This window comes from Bos indicus x Bos taurus, chromosome 6, assembly GCF_003369695.1.
Source record: "Bos indicus x Bos taurus breed Angus x Brahman F1 hybrid chromosome 6, Bos_hybrid_MaternalHap_v2.0, whole genome shotgun sequence".
NCBI classification, from domain to species: Eukaryota; Metazoa; Chordata; class Mammalia; order Artiodactyla; family Bovidae; genus Bos; species Bos indicus x Bos taurus.
This window is the reverse complement of record NC_040081.1, coordinates 93,157,731-93,176,452: the sequence shown is the minus strand read 5'-3', so window position 1 is coordinate 93,176,452 and position 18,722 is coordinate 93,157,731. Positions and strand designations below refer to the sequence as shown.

At 36.0% G+C, this 18,722-nt stretch overlaps 1 protein-coding gene across 3 annotated transcripts in view; it reads right to left on the bottom strand.

Annotated features, from left to right (window-relative positions):
* Positions 1-18,722, bottom strand: part of BMP2K (BMP2 inducible kinase) — a 123,321-nt gene that overhangs the window by 38,535 nt on the left and 66,064 nt on the right. For all 3 annotated transcript variants that reach the window (XM_027544851.1, XM_027544849.1, XM_027544850.1), the window contains 5 exons: positions 18,218-18,339; positions 15,927-16,008; positions 11,790-11,922; positions 4,603-4,706; positions 1,709-1,788 (listed from right to left, as the gene is read on the bottom strand). In XM_027544851.1, coding sequence (XP_027400652.1) covers positions 1,709-1,788; positions 4,603-4,706; positions 11,790-11,922; positions 15,927-16,008; positions 18,218-18,339 — 521 coding nt within the window. The remainder of the gene's footprint in view (positions 1-1,708; positions 1,789-4,602; positions 4,707-11,789; positions 11,923-15,926; positions 16,009-18,217; positions 18,340-18,722) is intronic.

Sequence of the window (18,722 nt, the reverse complement as noted above, 5' to 3'; positions counted from 1 at the left end):
AATAGCACTGTGAATTTTTGTTAACTATTTCATTTGTTTGTAACTATATAGCTATAGCTTGTGTCATGGTGAAAAGACATTCAAAGCATTATTTTTCAACTGACTCATGCTTTTTAAAAAATTTATACTTACTTAAAGATTTAATCATTGACAAAATAATTATTTTAAAAGACAACAATAAAACTAGCTGACAAGTCTGACAATAATTCATAATGACCATTCAACTATAACAGCAGCTGTTAACTCCAGCTATATTATGAGTAAGACAGTCAGTCGTGCTGGATCCCTCCCTGCAAGTTAGATGTAACTTTACTCCTTTGTCTCTTACTCAAGAGTATTTTAAATTCAAATGAATGAGATAACAGTTTTAGAGTGATGCTATATCTTTTTTAAAAATTAAGTCATTCCCAATGGATATTTCAACAATTTACAAATAGCAGATTATTTCTAACACATCTCACAACCAAGTTCCAAAAAGCAAACTGATTATAAGGTTGAAAATTCACCTGCCTAAGGGCCAAAATCCAAACTTCTCAGAATAAAGTTGCTCATGACTGACATTCACCTACCTCCTCAGCTTCATTTCCCAACCTCCTATAGATGTGCCCTTATTATGCTCCAGTCTTGCAGCTTCACAAAGGCTATTCTCACCTGAAAGGTCTGCCTGTCATAGCTTCCTACCCATTACTCCAAATGACTATTCATTCTTCAAGAAAGAGTTTAGCAACCCCCACCCCCAGGGAAAGGATTCCCCTGTGCTCCTGTCCTCTGTGCCCAGTCTTTCCCTTCCTCCACTCTCACAGCTGCCTGATCACCTGCAAGTTGTAACTGTTCGCTGGTGTATCTTCACTTGATTATGAACTCCTTAGAAATACACTGCTGCTTTTTCTTTGTGTTCTCCATATCTAGATCCTGCATATAACAAGTGTGTGACAAATGGTTTTATGTATTTCATGTCAAAATACTTTGCATAAGTGAAATACAATACAAAAATCAGCTGTGATCGAGAAATCTCCCCAAATATAAAACTATACCTATGTGATAATCTAAAATACAGTCCTGTCTATTCACTTTTAAACTCAAAAAAAAAGCATGAGGAGAAAAAGTTATCATTAATTCAATCATTACTCAAATTTAGGCCTTAACCTACATAATCTGATCAAACACTAATGCAGTGAATAACTATAAAATTATTCAAAACACTGTAATATTCCATGAGTCTCAAAGAGTCAGACACGACTGAGAGACTGAACAACAAATATTCCTCTATTGGTCTTAAAAATGTTGCCACTGTAACTATTCATTGTAAATTACATACAGCTCTTCTTTTCGTAAATCAATAAAAGGTCATTGCAAATAAAATAAAACATAATATTTCATAAATTAGTTGTCATGTGATGAAATAATGACAAGTGCCACTCATAAGATGACCCAACATAACATCACCAATTACACAATCACCTCATGAAGGTGGAGAGGGAGAAGTTCAAGTGAAACTACTGTCAAACCCTGTTATCTCATACAAAAAAGCTTATTTCGAACTTGCTGTCTCAACATCATACCACATGCAGTAAGGAATACAGTATTTTTTGTGGGTGAAGACGCTATTTAATCAATGACATCTGCTAGGATTAAAAATGAGTACTGTTCCCCCTCCCTTTTTTTTTTTAATAAATGCCTTTTCAAATTTCAGCATAGCTTTGCCTACCTGGCTTTTATTTGGCTTTTCCTAGAAGCTGCTTCACTAGCAGTCATCGGCTCAGGAAGAGTTGAAGGAATAGGAGAATTCTTGGAAAAAAAAAATAAAACTTTTCATTTGTTTTCATTTCAATTGCAGAAAGTTTTACTGAAACACTACAAATATATTCTTAAACTTTAAGAGCACTGTCTGTGAAAAACTATTTCTTCACCTCTTCACTTTGTACAAATTGACACATATTTTGCCCAATCTAATCTGCAAACATCACTATGTGTTACACACAAATGTCACTTCCTTATTTGTGTTCCAGAGAAACCCTTGGAAAATAAACAGAACGATATTATAATATATATTTAGTATACCCACTTTACCAATGGGTATAATATATATACCCCATAATCTGGGTATAAAGGATCACACAATGACTATTTCACACACTGGAAAAAGCAGCAAACACCAAGGACATGAATAAAGTGTTGTTTCACAGACTGGTGGTAATTTTCATGACATTGCTTGTCAAGTCCAGGAAACAAGAGCAGAGGCTTCACTCATTTGCTTCTGCTCTCTAGTGTTCAGTTTACAATAATTACTCAAAAAATGTCACAGTAAGTATTCAATAAATGTTTGCAGAGTGAAAAGCTAAAAATCCAGGCAAATGTTAAATAAAATTCATTACTAGAATGTGAGCAACGACTTTCAGCTTCAACCAAGAATATATTACACTGACATAACAAGAATTTCAAAAATCGAAAAGGAAAGGCACCAAATTTCTTCTTTTTTCTTAGTGGAGTGGATTAAGTTATTCACAAAGGACACCTATAAGAAAAAGTCAGGCCACTCAAGTTGAAAACAGTTTAAAAATCAGTGTTTGATTCTAGACCTTTAATAAACTTACCAGACTTGCCACGTACTGTTAATCCAATATAGTTAAGGACAGGGTGCAGACAACAGATACAATTCAAAGCCTTTTAATGGTATCAGCTATAATACATCTTCCCTGAACTACACACTGCGTTTTATAGTTATTATTTCTAATCCTCATAATTACCATCCTTGTTTTACAGAAAAAGTAACAAAAGTAACTTCCCAAAATATACAAAACCAGTCACTGATAAACACAACCAAGCCCAGTTCAGTTCAGTCCCTCAGTTGTGTCTGACTCTTGGTGATCCCATGGACTGCAGCATGCCAGGCCTCCCTGTCCATCACCAGCTCCTGGAACTTGCTCAAACTAATGTCCATCGAGTCAGTGATGCCATCCAATCATCTCATCCTCTGCCATCCCCTTCTCCTCCTGCCTTCAATCTTTCCCAGCATCAGGGTCTTTTCCAATGAGTGAGCTCTTCGCATCAGGTGGCAAAAGTATTGGAGTTTCAGCTTCAACATCAGCCCTCCCAATGAACACCCAGGACTGATCTCCTTTAGGAGGAACTGTCTGGATCTCCTTGCAGTCCAAGGGACTCGCAAGAGTCTTCTCCAATACCACAGTTCAAAAGCATCAATTCTTCGGCACTTGGTTTTCTTTCTGGTCCAACTCTCACATCCATACATGACTACTGGAAAAACCATAGCTTTGACTAGACAGACCTTTGTTGACAAAGTAATGTCTCTGCTTTTTAATATGCTGTCTAGCTTGCACACAGCTTTTCTTTCAAGGAGTAAGCATCTTTTAATTTCATGGCTGCAGTCACCATTTGCAGTGATTTTGCAGCCCATGAAAATAGTCTCTTACTGTTTCCATTGTTTCCCCATCTGTTTGCCATGAAGTGATGGGACTGGATACCATGATCTTAGTCTTCTGAATGGAGTTTTAAGCCAGCTTTTTTACTCTCCTCTTTCACTTTCATCAAGAGGCTCTTTAGTTCCTCTTTGCTTTCTGCCAAAGGGTGGTGTCATCTGAATATTTGAGGTTACTGATATTTCTCCTAGGAATCTTCATTCCAGCTCGTGCTTCATCCAGCCAGCATTTCACATGATGTACCCTGCATAGAAGTTAAATAAGCAGGGTGACAATATACAGCCTCAATGTACTCCTTTTTCAATTTGGAACCAGTCTGTTGTTCCATGTCCAGTTCTAACTGTTGCTTCTTGACCTGCATACAGATTTCTCAGGATGCAGGTCAGGTGGTCTGGTATTCCCACCTCTTTGAGAATTTTTCCAGTTTGTTGTGATCCACACAGTCAAAGGCTTTGGTGTAGTCAATAAAGCCGAAGTAAATGTTTTTCTGGAAGTCTGTTGCTTTTTCTGTGATCCAACAGATATTGGCAATTTGATCTCTAGTTCCTTTGCCTTTTCTAAATCCAGCTTGAACATCTGGAAGTTCACAGTTCATACACTGTTGAAGCCTGGCTTGGAGAATTCTGAGCATTACTTTGCTAGCATGTGAGATGACTGCAATTGTGTGGAAGTTTGAACATTCTTTGGCATTGCCTTTCTTTGGGACGGGAATGAAAACTGACCTTTTCCAGTCCTGTGGAAATGAACCCACTTCTCTCCATTTACAATGCCTATGCTCTGTACACCAAGGGCAACCAAACTTTCTCGGTTTACAGAATACTGAGTACCTCAGCCATTTTTCATGACACCCCCGGCCCCACTATGCTCCTCAAAAATCTAACAGTCCTGCTTTTTCAATAGTTAATAATAGTCTGTGCTATTTCAGAGATGTCACTGCGATCCCCTCAATGATGTAAAGTGTCCTGCAGTGCCATCAAGTCCACTGTAGCTCCCCAGCACATATACTTTGTATCTGCAGCTTTGCATCAAAAGTACTAATTACATATATACCATTAGGTCACCTGTCATGAAACAAGTGACTTTGAAAGTATATATACCCACACATGATGAAATGGATTTTAAATTCATATATACTTATGATACTTATAATACACAAACTACTTACATTGATGTTGGAGACTGGACAATCCTTTTTGGCAAATTTAAATGCAAAATATGACACCTGAAATATATCGGGTCTCCGCTCTGGATCTGGTTCAAGCATGAACCCTACAAGAATAAATCAAAATGTTAAGAAGTTTCACTGAACACAGAAGCAATTAGAGGTACATTAAAAAGACATATACTCCCATTCTAAGATTAGTGATGCTTCCAGTAAACTTTGGGAATGTTTATAGAAAATACAAAAATGGTTATTTTATACATTATCCTAAAGATCGGAGAAGGCAATGGCATCCCACTCCAGTACTCTTGCCTGGAAAATCCCATGGATGGAGGAGCCTGGTAGGCTGCAATCCATGGGGTCGCTAAGAGTCGGACATGACTGAGCGACTTCACTTTCATTTTTCACTTTCATGCATTGGAGAAGGGAATGGCAACCCACTCCAGTGTTCTTGCCTGGAGAATCCCAGGGATGGGGGAACCTGGTGGGCTGCCGTCTCTGGGATTGCACAGAGTCGGACACAACTGAAGTGACTTAGCAGCAGCAGCAAGCTAAAGATAAATGAGTCCCTAGGACAGGTCAGTACTGAAAGCATGAATTACAAATATGAATACTCTTCTGAGACTCTGACACAAAACAAAAAGCGAGTTTAGTCAACACTGGGGAATTATTCAAGAAAATTTCTGGGCTATAGTAGGGGTCCTTATTTTCACTATTATCTAAAATAATTTTTACATATCTACTAATATTTTTAGATATCTATTAATTTTTAAGGGCTTCTGAATTATGAAGAGAAGACTAAACTGTATGCATTACAATCTATTTAACAAAGTAGTATAGGGAAGTAGCACAGGGTTGGCACTATAGTTTTCTTAAAACACATTTTCTTCCCACACTGATGACAGCAATATTCATCATAACCTCAGATATGCAGATGACACCACCTTTATGGCAGAAAGTGAAGAGGAACTCAAAAGCCTCTTGACGAAAGTGAAAGTGGAAAGTGAAAAAGTTGGCTTGAAGCTCAACATTCAGAAAACGAAGATCATGGCATCCGGTCCCACCACTTCATGGGAAATAGATGGGGAAACAGTGGAAACAGCGCCAGACTTTATTTTTCTGGGCTCCAAAATCACTGCAGATGGTGACTGCAGCCATGAAATTAAAAGACGCTTACTCCTTGGAAGGAAAGTTATGACCAACCTAGATAACATATTCAAAAGCAGAGACATTACTTTGCCAACAAAGGTCCGTCTAGTCAAGGCTATGGTTTTTCCAGTGGTCATGTATGGATGTGAGAGTTGGACTGTAAAGAAGGCTGAGCGCCGAAGAATTGATGCTTTTGAACTGTGGTGTTGGAGAAGACTCTTGAGAGTCCCTTGGACTGCAAGGAGATCCAACCAGTCCATTCTGAAGGAGATCAGCCCTGGGATGTCTTTGGAAGGAATGATGATAAAGCTGAAACTCCAGTACTTTGGCCACCTCATGTGAAGAGTTGACTCATTGGAAAAGACTCTGATGCTGGGAGGGATTGGGGGCAGGAAGAGAAGGGGACGCCAGAGGATGAGATGGCTGGATGGCATCACTGACTCGATGGACTTGAGTCTAAGTGAACTCCGGGAGTTGGTGAGGGACAGGGAGGCCTGGCGCGCTGCGATTCATGGGGTCGCAAAGAGTCGGACACGACTGAGCAACTGATCTGATCTGATCTGATCTGATCCACAACATGTTTAGAAATACAAGCATAGTTTGACGGTTCTATCATGAACCGTTTTCACACCAATCCTACAGCACTGCTTGAAAGGCCTGACATTTTTTCTAACCAAAATGGCCACTACATTTCTTGAACTACTTGCTAAATTACAATTTTACAAGAAAGCCGACATTTATACTCCATCCTATACATGAAAAAACCATATTTTGTTATGGTATTCTTCATGTTCTAACTCTGCTTCATTGATTAAATTCTTATCGTGTTCTAATCATTTGTAAACCTATTTGCAATGTAAAATTTACAGCATTAATTAGACAATATTCTGAAATTTGCTAACAAAATTGTGTTCAGAGATAAAAGTATATAAATAACTACCTTAATATTACAAATCAAAATTATATCCTCCTTTCAATCATAAGTAATATTACAAATCAAAATTAAATCCTTTCAATCATAAGTAACATTTGAACAAATAATGTGTAATACATCTCCGACAGCATGATAAGTTAACTTGGTTAAAAACACGGTTGTATGGCAAGTGACACTAAGCACAATTTATTTGGGAGATTCTGAATTCAGTTTTATTATATTCTGCATGTCACTTGGTTTTATACACTTAAAAAGGCTAACATATACCACTTATAAAATTGATATTTTATTATTTTATCATCTGTTAGAATGAAATAACTCAAAACATTTAATTCTAATATTTATTAGTTGATATTCAACCTCATTCCAGAAAAGATCTGAAAAATCTACAAGGTTTATTTTATCGGCCAAAATCATATTTTATCTTGATAGCAACAGACATTGTTTAAGAAGCAACAACAGTACATGATATGGGAATACATTTATACAAACTTTTATACATGCTTATCCATGTAATTTGTAAAAATGAAACAAATCACAAGAAACTTATAAAATTCATAAACTTATAACTTTCTATCCTAATAATTCAGTTTATTTGGCCTTTAAAATCTTATTTCAATACTAGCTAATTATAAATATTTTCCTATAGAGGACTTGAAGTGGCATACAAAACTGTAATTCTTTTTTAGTATGTGAGAAAATTAAGACTAATGAAAAAGTAATGGCTGAAAGGGAAAAAAAAAAAAGAGGGATAATGTTGTCAGTAAAGAAATTACATATGTTTGGTCCTACAATGCGGGGCCAAAACTGGCAAAACTTAGCTCTCTAGCTGTCAACACAGATAGGGCAACATGATCCATTATATGAATTGCAATATTCTTAAAAACAAACCAGGTGCTAAGAAAAAGCACCACGTCTAATACTGAAAGCAAAGCGTAAATTCTCCTTTGATTCTTTCTAAAGATGGTTCACACTGAGTGAACAATGTCCCTAAGAAGCTACAATGAGTGACATACAGTCAGGTCTTACACCTGCCTTCGTGCAGACCAGTGACACAACAACAAAATGCAGTTCAGGAGAAGAAATTCTACAGGAGTAGAGAACAGTGAGGGTATGAAAATACACTTCCCTGGCACGGCATAATCTTGGGAAAGGTTTGTTGAGTATCTAGAGAGGAATGGCAATCCTTTAGGCAATCCTATATATATTTCTTTTCTTTTACAGTAGATGAGAAGCATTGAAGAGAAATAAATAAATTTGAGCTTTTATGTTTTCTAACCAATATCTGTACAGGTAACTCTCTCTCTCAAGTTAAGCATAGCATATCTCCTAATGATCAAGTAACCAGGCTGTCGGTGGATTGACATCATCTTACAAGCAAACAAAAGGACCTCTAACTCCCCTAGCTCATGTTTTCATGTGGGAATACATTTTCTGGAGGCTGTTTAGTTTGTCTGTTGTTGTTGTTGCTGTTTACTCGCCAAGTTGTGTCCAACTCTTTTGCAATCCCATGGACTATAGCCTGCCAGGCTCTTCTGTCCATGGGATTGTCCAGGCAAAAATACTGGAGTAGGTTGCCACTTCCTTCTCCAGGGGATCTTCCTGACCCAGGGATTGAACCCAGGTCACCTGTTTGGCAGGCGGATTCTTTACTGTCTGAGCCACTAGGGAAGCTGTCCCTGGTAACAAAAAGGTTGGGGACTGCTGATTAATGAATACACACGTCTAATTGATCTAAAAGTGAATCAAGTTACTAAGTTTTTTAGAAAAGACAAAGAAGCTAGAATACACCCCTGTTTACCCAACTTAAAATGATCATGTGAGTCACCACAAGACCACTCCCATTAACTTTGCTTCTATTGCAGATATAAAATCAACTTTTAAAAGTATACATGTATGTGTGTGTTAGTTGCTCAGTCATGTCTGACTCTCTGTGACACCACAGATTGTTGCCTGCCATGCTCCTCTGTCCATGGGATTTCCCAGGCAAGAATACTGGCATCGGCTGCCATTTTCTCCTCCAAGGGATCTTCCTGACCCAGGGATAGAACTTGCATCTCCTGTGTCTTCTTGCATTGACAGAAAGATTCTTTATCACTAAGCCACTTGGGAAGCCCAACAGGTGTTGGTAGAATGCGGAAACAAGGAAACCCTTGTGCAATGTTGGTGGGAATGTAAATTGGTACAGCCACTATGGAAAACAGTATGGAGGTATGTCCAAAAGTTGAAAAAAGAACTACCATATAATTCATCAATCCTACTTCTGAGTATGTATCTGAAAGAAACAAAAACTCAAAAAAATATGTGCACCCCTAAGTTCGCTGCAGCATTGTTTACAATAGCCAAGGCAAGAAAGCAACTTGTGTCCATCAATGGATGAATGCAAATAGAAAATGTGAAGTGTCTGTGTGTGTGTGTGTGTGTGTGTACCAATGGAATATTATTCAGTCATTAAAAAAGAGAGAAAGAAATCTTGCCATTTGCAACATGAATAAACATGAGGGTAGCATAATATGCTAAGTAAAATATGTCAGACAGCACTGTGCTGTGCTTAGTCACTCAGTCGTGTCTACTCTTCGCAACCCCATGGACAGTAGCCCGCCAGGCTGCTCTGTCCATGGGATTCTCCAGGCAAGAATACTGGAGTGGGTTGCCATGCCCTCCTCCAGGGGAATCTTCCCAACCCAGGGACTGAACCCAGGTCTCCCGCATTGTAGGCGGATTCTCTACCAACTGAACCACCAGGGAAGTGGGTAGCCTATCCCTTATCCAGAGGATTTTCCTGACCCAGGAATCGAACCAGGGTCTCCTGCATTGCAGGCAGATTCTTTACCAACTGAGCTACCAGGAAAGCCCAGGTCAGACAGAGAAGTTCATTATGTGAGTAACATAATGATTTTATGTATATATGTATTATGAAATGGGTCACTACAGTAGATATAGTAAATATCTATCACCTCACAGAATTAAACATTGTTTTCCCTTGGGATGAGAACTCTTTAAGATCTACTGTCTTAGCAACCTTGAAATATACAGTACACAGTACAGTATTTTTAACTATAGTCACATGCTGTATATTACATCCTCAGGACTTACTTTATAACTCTAAGTTTATACCTTTTGACCACCTTCATCTCTTTTGCCCATCTCCCACCTTTGGCAATCAGCAGACACTGCAAGATTCTCAATAAAATCCTCAGTCCAATTGTGATAAAAACATTATACTTAACAACAAAACCATGCCACTGATAAGGTGATTTATAACAAGGGCTTCAAAGAAAGGTTAAATTTCAACTGGCTAGAACACTCAACAGCCAAAGGAAATTTCTCAATCTATTTTTTGAGCATTCCAATTAATCAGAGTTCTTTCATGCTTCTAATGCCCTAAATTTTGCAATGAAGGAAGAAAGCAACTGGTTAAGACAAAGCAGCTGATGGGTCTGATGTTTATTCATATATACTCAAAAGGTATACTTGTTCTTTAAAAAAACATTCTGCAAAATGGCAAGCTAAAAATAACAAGGCTAATGGGGAAAAGAGAGCTGGGACAAACCACTGAAAACCTATACAGCTCAATCACCAGAACACTGACAAAAACATCAATTGGTATCTGAAAAGGTAACTTGGACTGCCCAGGCAGGTAGCTTATTTGGCTGAAAGCTGTCAGAAGGACAGAAAAACATATCAAAACAAGACTAGGAGGTTCTCCACCAATCAAGATAAAAGTGCAGTTCTGAGCCAGCAAGGATGCTCTTCAGGAGGCCATCCATTAGCAGAGAGTCACACAAAAGCTGAGAGGTAGACCTCTCTGTGAAGGAAACCCCAGGTGCAAGCGCTCATGTTTAATATTCTCCAATTAGAGCTGAAAGTTCAGGCTGGCAGTGAAGCAGCCAAGCTTAGGGTTATTTCCTTTTCCCTGTAAGTTATAACACCACCTCCCCTACGCCATTACTCTGGTTCCCCTCACCTAGGAAAAACACTCTATGTGAAGCAGTGTAATTTTTGTGTTCAGTTGACGCAGTGTAATTTTTGTGTTCAGTTGACATAATCCTCTAATTTCCAACATGTATGAGCAAATCCACATTAAAGAAATGTGGATTTCTTTAAAGAAACAAAGAAGATTATGCTTTAAATAAGTTTGCCAAGTGAAGCAACATATATCCTTTTATGCTCCATTTTGATTGCTTTTCTTTTGGAGTGTTTGCTCTGTTTTTGTTTTTTTTTTCTTTTTGAGTTAAATGAGCCTCATAAATTACAAAAGTTAGTCAATCACCAAATGTATAACAAATTATCTTTTGCAGAAATTATACAATGTGCATAGTCAAGAAATTAAGTTACAGTATCTGTCAAAAAGGAAGAAAAAACTCTTAAAAGAGACTATAAGAAAAACTGAGGCATTCTTTTGGAATGAAAGGTCCACAAGATTATGCCTTCTGATTATTACACTTTAGGTTGCTTTCTTGTTTTATAATCAACAAGGAATAAACAGTAAAAAAAAAAAAAGTGGCAAATAAACTACAATTTTAAATTGGAAATAGTTTGATCTAAAGAAGAAACAGATCAGGTTATTTTGACTTCAAAAGTACAAAGACTGAATAATGAAACGTTATGCTGTTAAGTTTTTCCACAAATTCCAGTTTCCTTAATTACATAATCTCTATGTTCTATAAAAGCTTATCTAGAGCTTAAAAACATCCATATACTAATCAGTAATTAGGCTACTTTCATTCCTATAAAAATCTTATAAGCATCTTTTCTTGAAGTTTTTTTTGATGTAGATAAATTTTAAAGTCTTTATTGAATCTGTTACAATATTGCTTCTGTTTTATGTTTTTATGTTTTGGTTTCATGGCCCTGAGATATGTGGAATCCTAGCTCCCCAACCAGAGGTCAAACCAGCACCCTCTGCATTGGAGGCAGAGTCTCAACCACTGGACCACCAGGGAAGTCCCTGAACATCCTCTTCAATGTATTTCTTCACTATAGTAGTTTTACAAAATTATAATAACATGAAATTAAAAGACTAGTTTTAGGTAAAGGAACGGAAATATCAGGCCCTACAATATAGTACCTTACAATTCTTTTCATAAATTGTCCAAGTACTTACTTATTAAGCAATGTATGTTATGGGAGTAACGAGAGTTGTCTGGGATGGTAAAGCTGCCGTCACAGATGGCAACCTGGCTCTCACCAAAAGGAAGAGTGAAGAAACAAAGTTTATACAGTAAACATCCCAGGGCCTGGAAAACAAAGCAGGAATATCATCAGAACTCAAGTATCAACTTAATCACAAGAGCAAACAAACAAAAAAAAGCCACAAATGAAAAACTAAATATCTTATTAAAAAAACAAAAGCTTAATGTTCCTATATTGGCTCAATCTTTTCACAAATTACAATTTAAATTAATGCGTATGGCTAGATGGCTGAATTCATGCTCTCATAGAACACTAGATCATGAATGACAGAACTAAAATTAGAAGTGACTGCTTCCCTTTGGGAGAAAAATTACATTTTTATTTCTTTCACAAAGAAAATATATATTTAGTACACAGCTAACATGTAACAACCAACAAACCAAGCACAAAGCTCCTTGTAGTAGAATATTTTAAAAATTCACTATAAAACACATTTTAAAATTCCAGGTTTCAAACAGGAGTTAGCCAGCACAGTTAAATTTATCAGACACCCATCAACAATGATTATTCACTGTGCACATGTCATTATTTTACACTATAAAAATTAGTTCTCAACTTCTAAACATAATCCTACAATTTCCATTTGACATTATACTAGTCATATTTGTACCTGAGTAATCTATATAAAATTCAGAAAGAAAGGGCTCTGTCTGCTTTGCTTGTACAGATTCATAGTCATCACAGTGCCAATAAATCTACTTTCTGACAACGAATATAAAACACCCTAAGGACACAAATTGTGTCTGGAAAAGTAGCACAGGAAATTTTTAGCTAAACTGCCAACAGCTCAAATCTGAGATGTGGTAATAAAATGTGATTTTCTCTCAAGAGATCATTATGCTGTCACAAGAAGTGTCGCCTACAAAGCGTTATGAGTGTAAGGGACAATTCTAACTCTTAATTGATTATATAAAATTATCCAGTAGTTACTATACAGTTACATTAGCCATAACTGAAATCTAGCCTATCTAAACACTAGCACATCAGCTTTCCTTTGTTGGCTTTTTCTTCACACAGCAACCTGGCAAGCCAGTTAACAAATACACTAGTTATAACTGCTACAAAGATGACAAAATACAGAATTACCTTTCTGAGTTCAACAGTATTAATTTATAAAACATTATTTTCAATATTACAATAGTCCTTTAATGAAAAAAGTTTAAAGACTCTAGAAATTTCAATATATTAGCTCAAAAACATTACTAGATTATTTACTATGTGACTAACAAAACTACAAAGATTCTGAATGGAAGTAATGAGTTCAATGTGGCTTTAAAAAATTTATGATGCATTTTTCTCTAAGGAAGATATTCTCAGCTTCTATACTGCAAATTGAGCATAAGGCTTCCTTAACAGCACTAAAAAAATGACTATTAATGGTGTAATATCTGCATTAAATTACACCTTTCTTCTGCCCAGATGACAGTGAGGCAAAGGAGATCTGCCTTTTAGCCAGTTTTATCTTGTCAATCAAACCTTCAGTAATGTGTCTTTTGTTAAGAGTATATGTTGTGGGAGTTCCCAGGTAACAATTTTAGATAGCAATGCCAGTGTACTTCAAAAACATTCATCTAAAACACTCCACTTCACAGAGTATGAACACAAGGAGGTGTCCTAATTTTTTTCACACCAAAGGCATTTCCCTCTTTTTCCATTTGATACAATGAGAACTGTTCAGGAAACAGGAGGGAATGAATGACCTCATTTTGAGGGTTGAGTATCACCATCTTCCATTTTCCCCATTAAATGGTAACATGAAGCATCTCTCACTGAATTTCCTATTGGTCAATAAAATCAGCATCCTAGTTCTCAGGATAAAAATAACCTACAGTAGAAATTTCAAAGTAAAAAATAAATTTCTCCAAAATACACATGCTAAATGAATACTTTAACCTCAATATCGTAACTCTCTAAATACTATTCTGAAATAAGATCAAAATATAGCTCTTAACTGCTATGAACTGATTTTTTTTTTCTGAATAGTCTCAAATTCACACCTAAAATGTTGTAGGCATTTCATCTGAGCTATGACAAGCATAAAAATGGTATCATGGAAATTAAAACTCTATCTCTGTCAAGCATATAAATATACATTCTGTTTTCTGATAATTTTTCTGGCTTCTTTTTTATCTTTGAGTATCTATTTGTCATCCCACAGCTATATCCAGTTACCCATTACAGAAATGCTACTCCATATAACTAACCTGTAAATGGAATACATTTTAAACTTATTGCTGTTTAGTTGCTAAATTATGTCCGACTCTTTTGTGACCCCATGGATTGCAGCCCTCCAGGCTCCTCTGTCTATGGGACTTCCCAGGCAAGAATACTGGAGTGGGTTGCCATTTCCTTCTCCAGGGGAGCTTCCCTGACCCAGGGATCAAACTCATGTCTCCTGCATTAGCAGATGTACTCTTTACCACTGAGCCACCTATCACTGACAATTTAGCCATCCTGGCACAAATTCTAAGCCTGGGGAAAAACAAAAAAAGACTCCCTCCTTTTTGTTAAGACACTGGGTAACAAACATGTTCTTAAAAGACTTTTTAAAAACCAACCCTTGATGATTTCAAAACAGTAGTTAAGGTATGAGTCTTGTTTCCTCCACTGTTGAAATACTTTTAGGTAATGTGGGTTTCAACACTAGTCACAAAATTAGGCCAGGAAAAGACTTCCACAATCACCTCCTCTCATTAATACCTTCATTTTATAAATTAAGATTCAACTGAATTTGTTTTCTATATTATACTACAAGCCATTTACTATAGCCATTTAATGAATCAAATGTCAATGCTGAGAAGAACCAACTGAATTTGAGTCATACAAGCTGGGGATCTGTAAGCAGGAGCAAATTAACTAAATCAAACCTATCTGTGGTTTCATTAAATTACATATATGGTTAAAAATTCAACTACCACAAGATTTAAGAACCACTGATGAAAAAGTATGTATTAGTAGACAGAGGGAAAAATATTGTAGATACTCTTTTTTTATTACCTTGCAAGAATATTTCCCAATCTCTATAAAAATTCTGGCCAGGAGAGGAGCACCAAGAAGATACTCTGGTTTCACCCGTTACGCTTGACTGCTTTCTAAATATTATGCTTTAAAATGAAACCAAATGACTTTTCTTGTAAACTCTAGAAATACTTCTGAATGTTTTTCCTCAATTCCTAATATGGCCACTGGTGGCAGATATGGCTGAATGCTTGTTAAATTTAAATGAATTCACATTTAAAATAGTTTCCTGCCAGTTTATTAAATACAGACAAAACACATTTTACTTATGAAATAACCTCAAAAGAGGTATTGACATTCTAACATAAAGTTCAACTCTATAGAAACATGTGTTTGTTAGTTACTCAGTCGTGTCCAATTCTTTGAGACCCCCTGGACTGTAGACCCCCAGGCTTCTCCATCCATGGAATTCTCCAAGCAAGAATACTGGAGTGGGTTGCCATTTCCTTCTCCAGGGGATCTTCCTGACCCAGGGATTGAACCTGGGTCTTCTGCACTGCAGGCAGATTCTTTACCATCTGAGCCACCAGGGAAGCCATAGAAACATGTTATACCTCAATAATTTAATCTAGATATAGATGCTAAAGAACCTCAATATACAGAGGTTAGTCAACGGTATGTTTATATTTTTTAAAAAATTTTACTCATGTTAGTTTCCACTAAAAAGATCCTAAAATACTTGAGAAAATTATAAGCATAACCAGTTAAGAGTTATGGCCAGCTTTTCCAAAACTGCACTCAAATCAAAAAAATTTTAACAATCATATATAATTTAAATTCTAAAAAATACTGTGGTAAAAAGTTGCATTATGTGGAAACTGTTTACTTGCTTTTTTATACCTAAGTTTTCCATCTCCGGATCAAGAAGGTATATGCTAATATTTTTCTTCTGCTATTAGTAAGCTTTACTGTCCACCACTCTCTTCTACTTATTAGGAAATAACCTTGTGGAGGACAGGGGGAAGATAATCAACTGAACTCAGATTTTGTTAATTTGGTTAGTGAAAATGTCAGCCTTTCTTGGCCTTACCCAGATATCAGCCTTGGTGGTGATAGGCTTCCCTCCATAAAGGTTGATCATTTCAGGGGCTCTGTATGACAGAGTTGTATACCTGGCAGTAAATAAGTAAAATGGAGTGGAGATATAAAAAAAAAGACATACTACATTGTTTCTACATAAAATACTACAAAAACTTTTAGGTTCAATAACATTATAGAGAAATAATACTATTTTAAAAGCTCATTAAAAGCCCATCAAGGATTAAACAATACAAAGCATTATACACGTTTTTATTCAACAAGTGCAATTGCATCTTTAATAATAAACACAATTTTTAATAGAAAAAATTAAATAAAGACAATGTACTGGAAACATGGTTTTCCTTGAATTTCTTAAATGAAATAATACAATTTAACTATAAAAATATCCTTATCAAAATATTTTAGTCAACTAATTTAAAAGTAAAACTTCTACCCTCTCAAAAAATTAATTTATATGTTTATTAAGCAGTTTGCTTTTATGAATCCTAACATAATTCCTTACACATGGTAGTAAATGTCCTCGAGGTTTGTTTTTATAATTATTCTTTTAAAAGTAATCTAATTGTCATAATTAATTATTAATTACATTAAGTACACTTCCAAAACTGTTAGCATAAGTAGTCTGGAATTAAAAGATACGGTGAATAAATATTTACAAGTATAAAAACTCCAAATCCACTATGAACAGGACAAAGTATTGCTCAATTTCATGGGAGAAATTATTAGAATATCAAGGAATTCCTGTATTATGGCATAATTTAAGATTCACTTTAAGTGCTTTTATGTTTTATTTTACATGAAGTATCTTAAAACTCAATATTCTACCATCTTATTTTTTTTCAAATCACCCTAACTGTGATACATTCTGAATGATACTACTACAGAGGAGTGATCTAAGAAACCAGAATATAAACTACATAAGGACAGGCCTTTTTTTTTGTTCACTGCTATACTGTAGCATCAACAACAGTGTCTAATATGTTGTACACCCTGTTAACTGAATAAACAATTAGACCATTAATTCCTGTGAGCCACTAAGTACAAGAACCCATGAGCTTATTACGTTCATCACTAGTGTACAATTCTGCTAAACTTAAGCTATACTTCAGATCTGAACAGCAAAAAATTAAACTTTCAGCAAGCCAAAGATGCTTGAGCAGAATTCTGTAACAGTCATTATATATCACAACCCAGTAACTTTTAAAATTATATGTATATACATATACCCACAAGAAGCCAATTCAATACTTCATTGTTCTGGTGTTCTTCAGGATGTTTATATGTTTACTAAGGAATTTGTTTTTATGAAATCTTAACATAACCATCAGAGGCTGTTCCTGAGTAGAAATACACAAGTCTAGAAAACCATAGTTTTATACAAATGGACCAGAGTAAGACCAGCTCTGCTGCTGCTGCTGCTGCTAAGTCGCTTCAGTCGTGTCTGACTCTGTGCGACCCCACAGACGGAAGCCCACCAGGCTCCCCTGTCCCTGGGATTCTCCAGGCAAGAACACTGCTCTATTTGAGCCTATTTCAAAATACATGTCGTAGTTCAAACAAAAGCTCATAGGTAGCCTTAAACAAGCGAGAATCTGTGAGGAAGTGAAGAAAAGTAACTTAGAAAAAGGGAGCTACTTAGAAAATCTTATTCTTACAGATCTTTCTGCATTCTGCTTCATTTTATTAAGATGATCAAAGATTTACAAACAGTACTATTTTCTAAAACTAGAAAACAGAAAAGCCAGGGAAAAGTCCTTACAATACTCTAGCAACCATGGAAAATACAAGGTTAAGAAAACATAAGGCAGATATGATTTATATTTCTACCAAAGAGTTCTCCAAAACAGCATTAGAAAGTACCAAGTTTTCCACACAGTTTTCAATGCAATAATATCGACTTCTTAATAGTAAATACAAGGTCAAAGTTTAAATATTTTTCCTAACAAGCACAAATCCTCACTCAGTATCAATAAACACAAAGATGTTTAATTGAACTCAATAATAACTTCAAACTCCCTTTAATGAGTCCACTAATTACTACAGCTTATTTAACAAATTTGTTAAATTTGACTAATTTGTTTACAATGTAGATGAAAGTTTGCTTCCATGGTAAAATGTATTTCCTATTGAACTAGATGAGATGTAAACTAATCAATTATATCACACAGAAATATCTTAAAGAGATCTATTAATGGAATACCTAAAGTTTAAGCTAGCAAAGCTGGTCACAGACTCAAGTTACCTAAAATCCTCATGAGACAAAACAAAATTAACACTTACTTTTTAATTTCTTCTTCTACTGTATTAACTCCATCTTTTTGAGGATTAAGAAATTTATTTGTGGCACTGCCAAAGTCACAAAGTACATAGTTTCCACCATCATTCAACAAAATATTTTCTACCTTCAGAAAAGAAAATCAATAATTAGTAGTATTTTCTAAGTGAAATTGTCTTTTTACAACAATGATTTGACACAATAAACACCAAAGGACTTGTTTTATATACATACACACACACCCCTACACATACACATACACAAGTATATAGAGAGAGAAGGTACCTCAAACTGTGAGAAAGGACAAATGATTCAGAACAAAAATACATGTTACTTTATCTACTGCTTCTCTCACTAAGAACAGAGGAGTGCTTCTTCCAACCCAGGATAACTTTTGCCAAGAGTCAAGTAACCCTTTTTGTTGTAACACGTTGAGTGACTAAGTTGTGTCCGACGATTTGTGACTCTATGGACTGTAGCCTGCCAGGCTCCACTGTTCATGGGATTTCC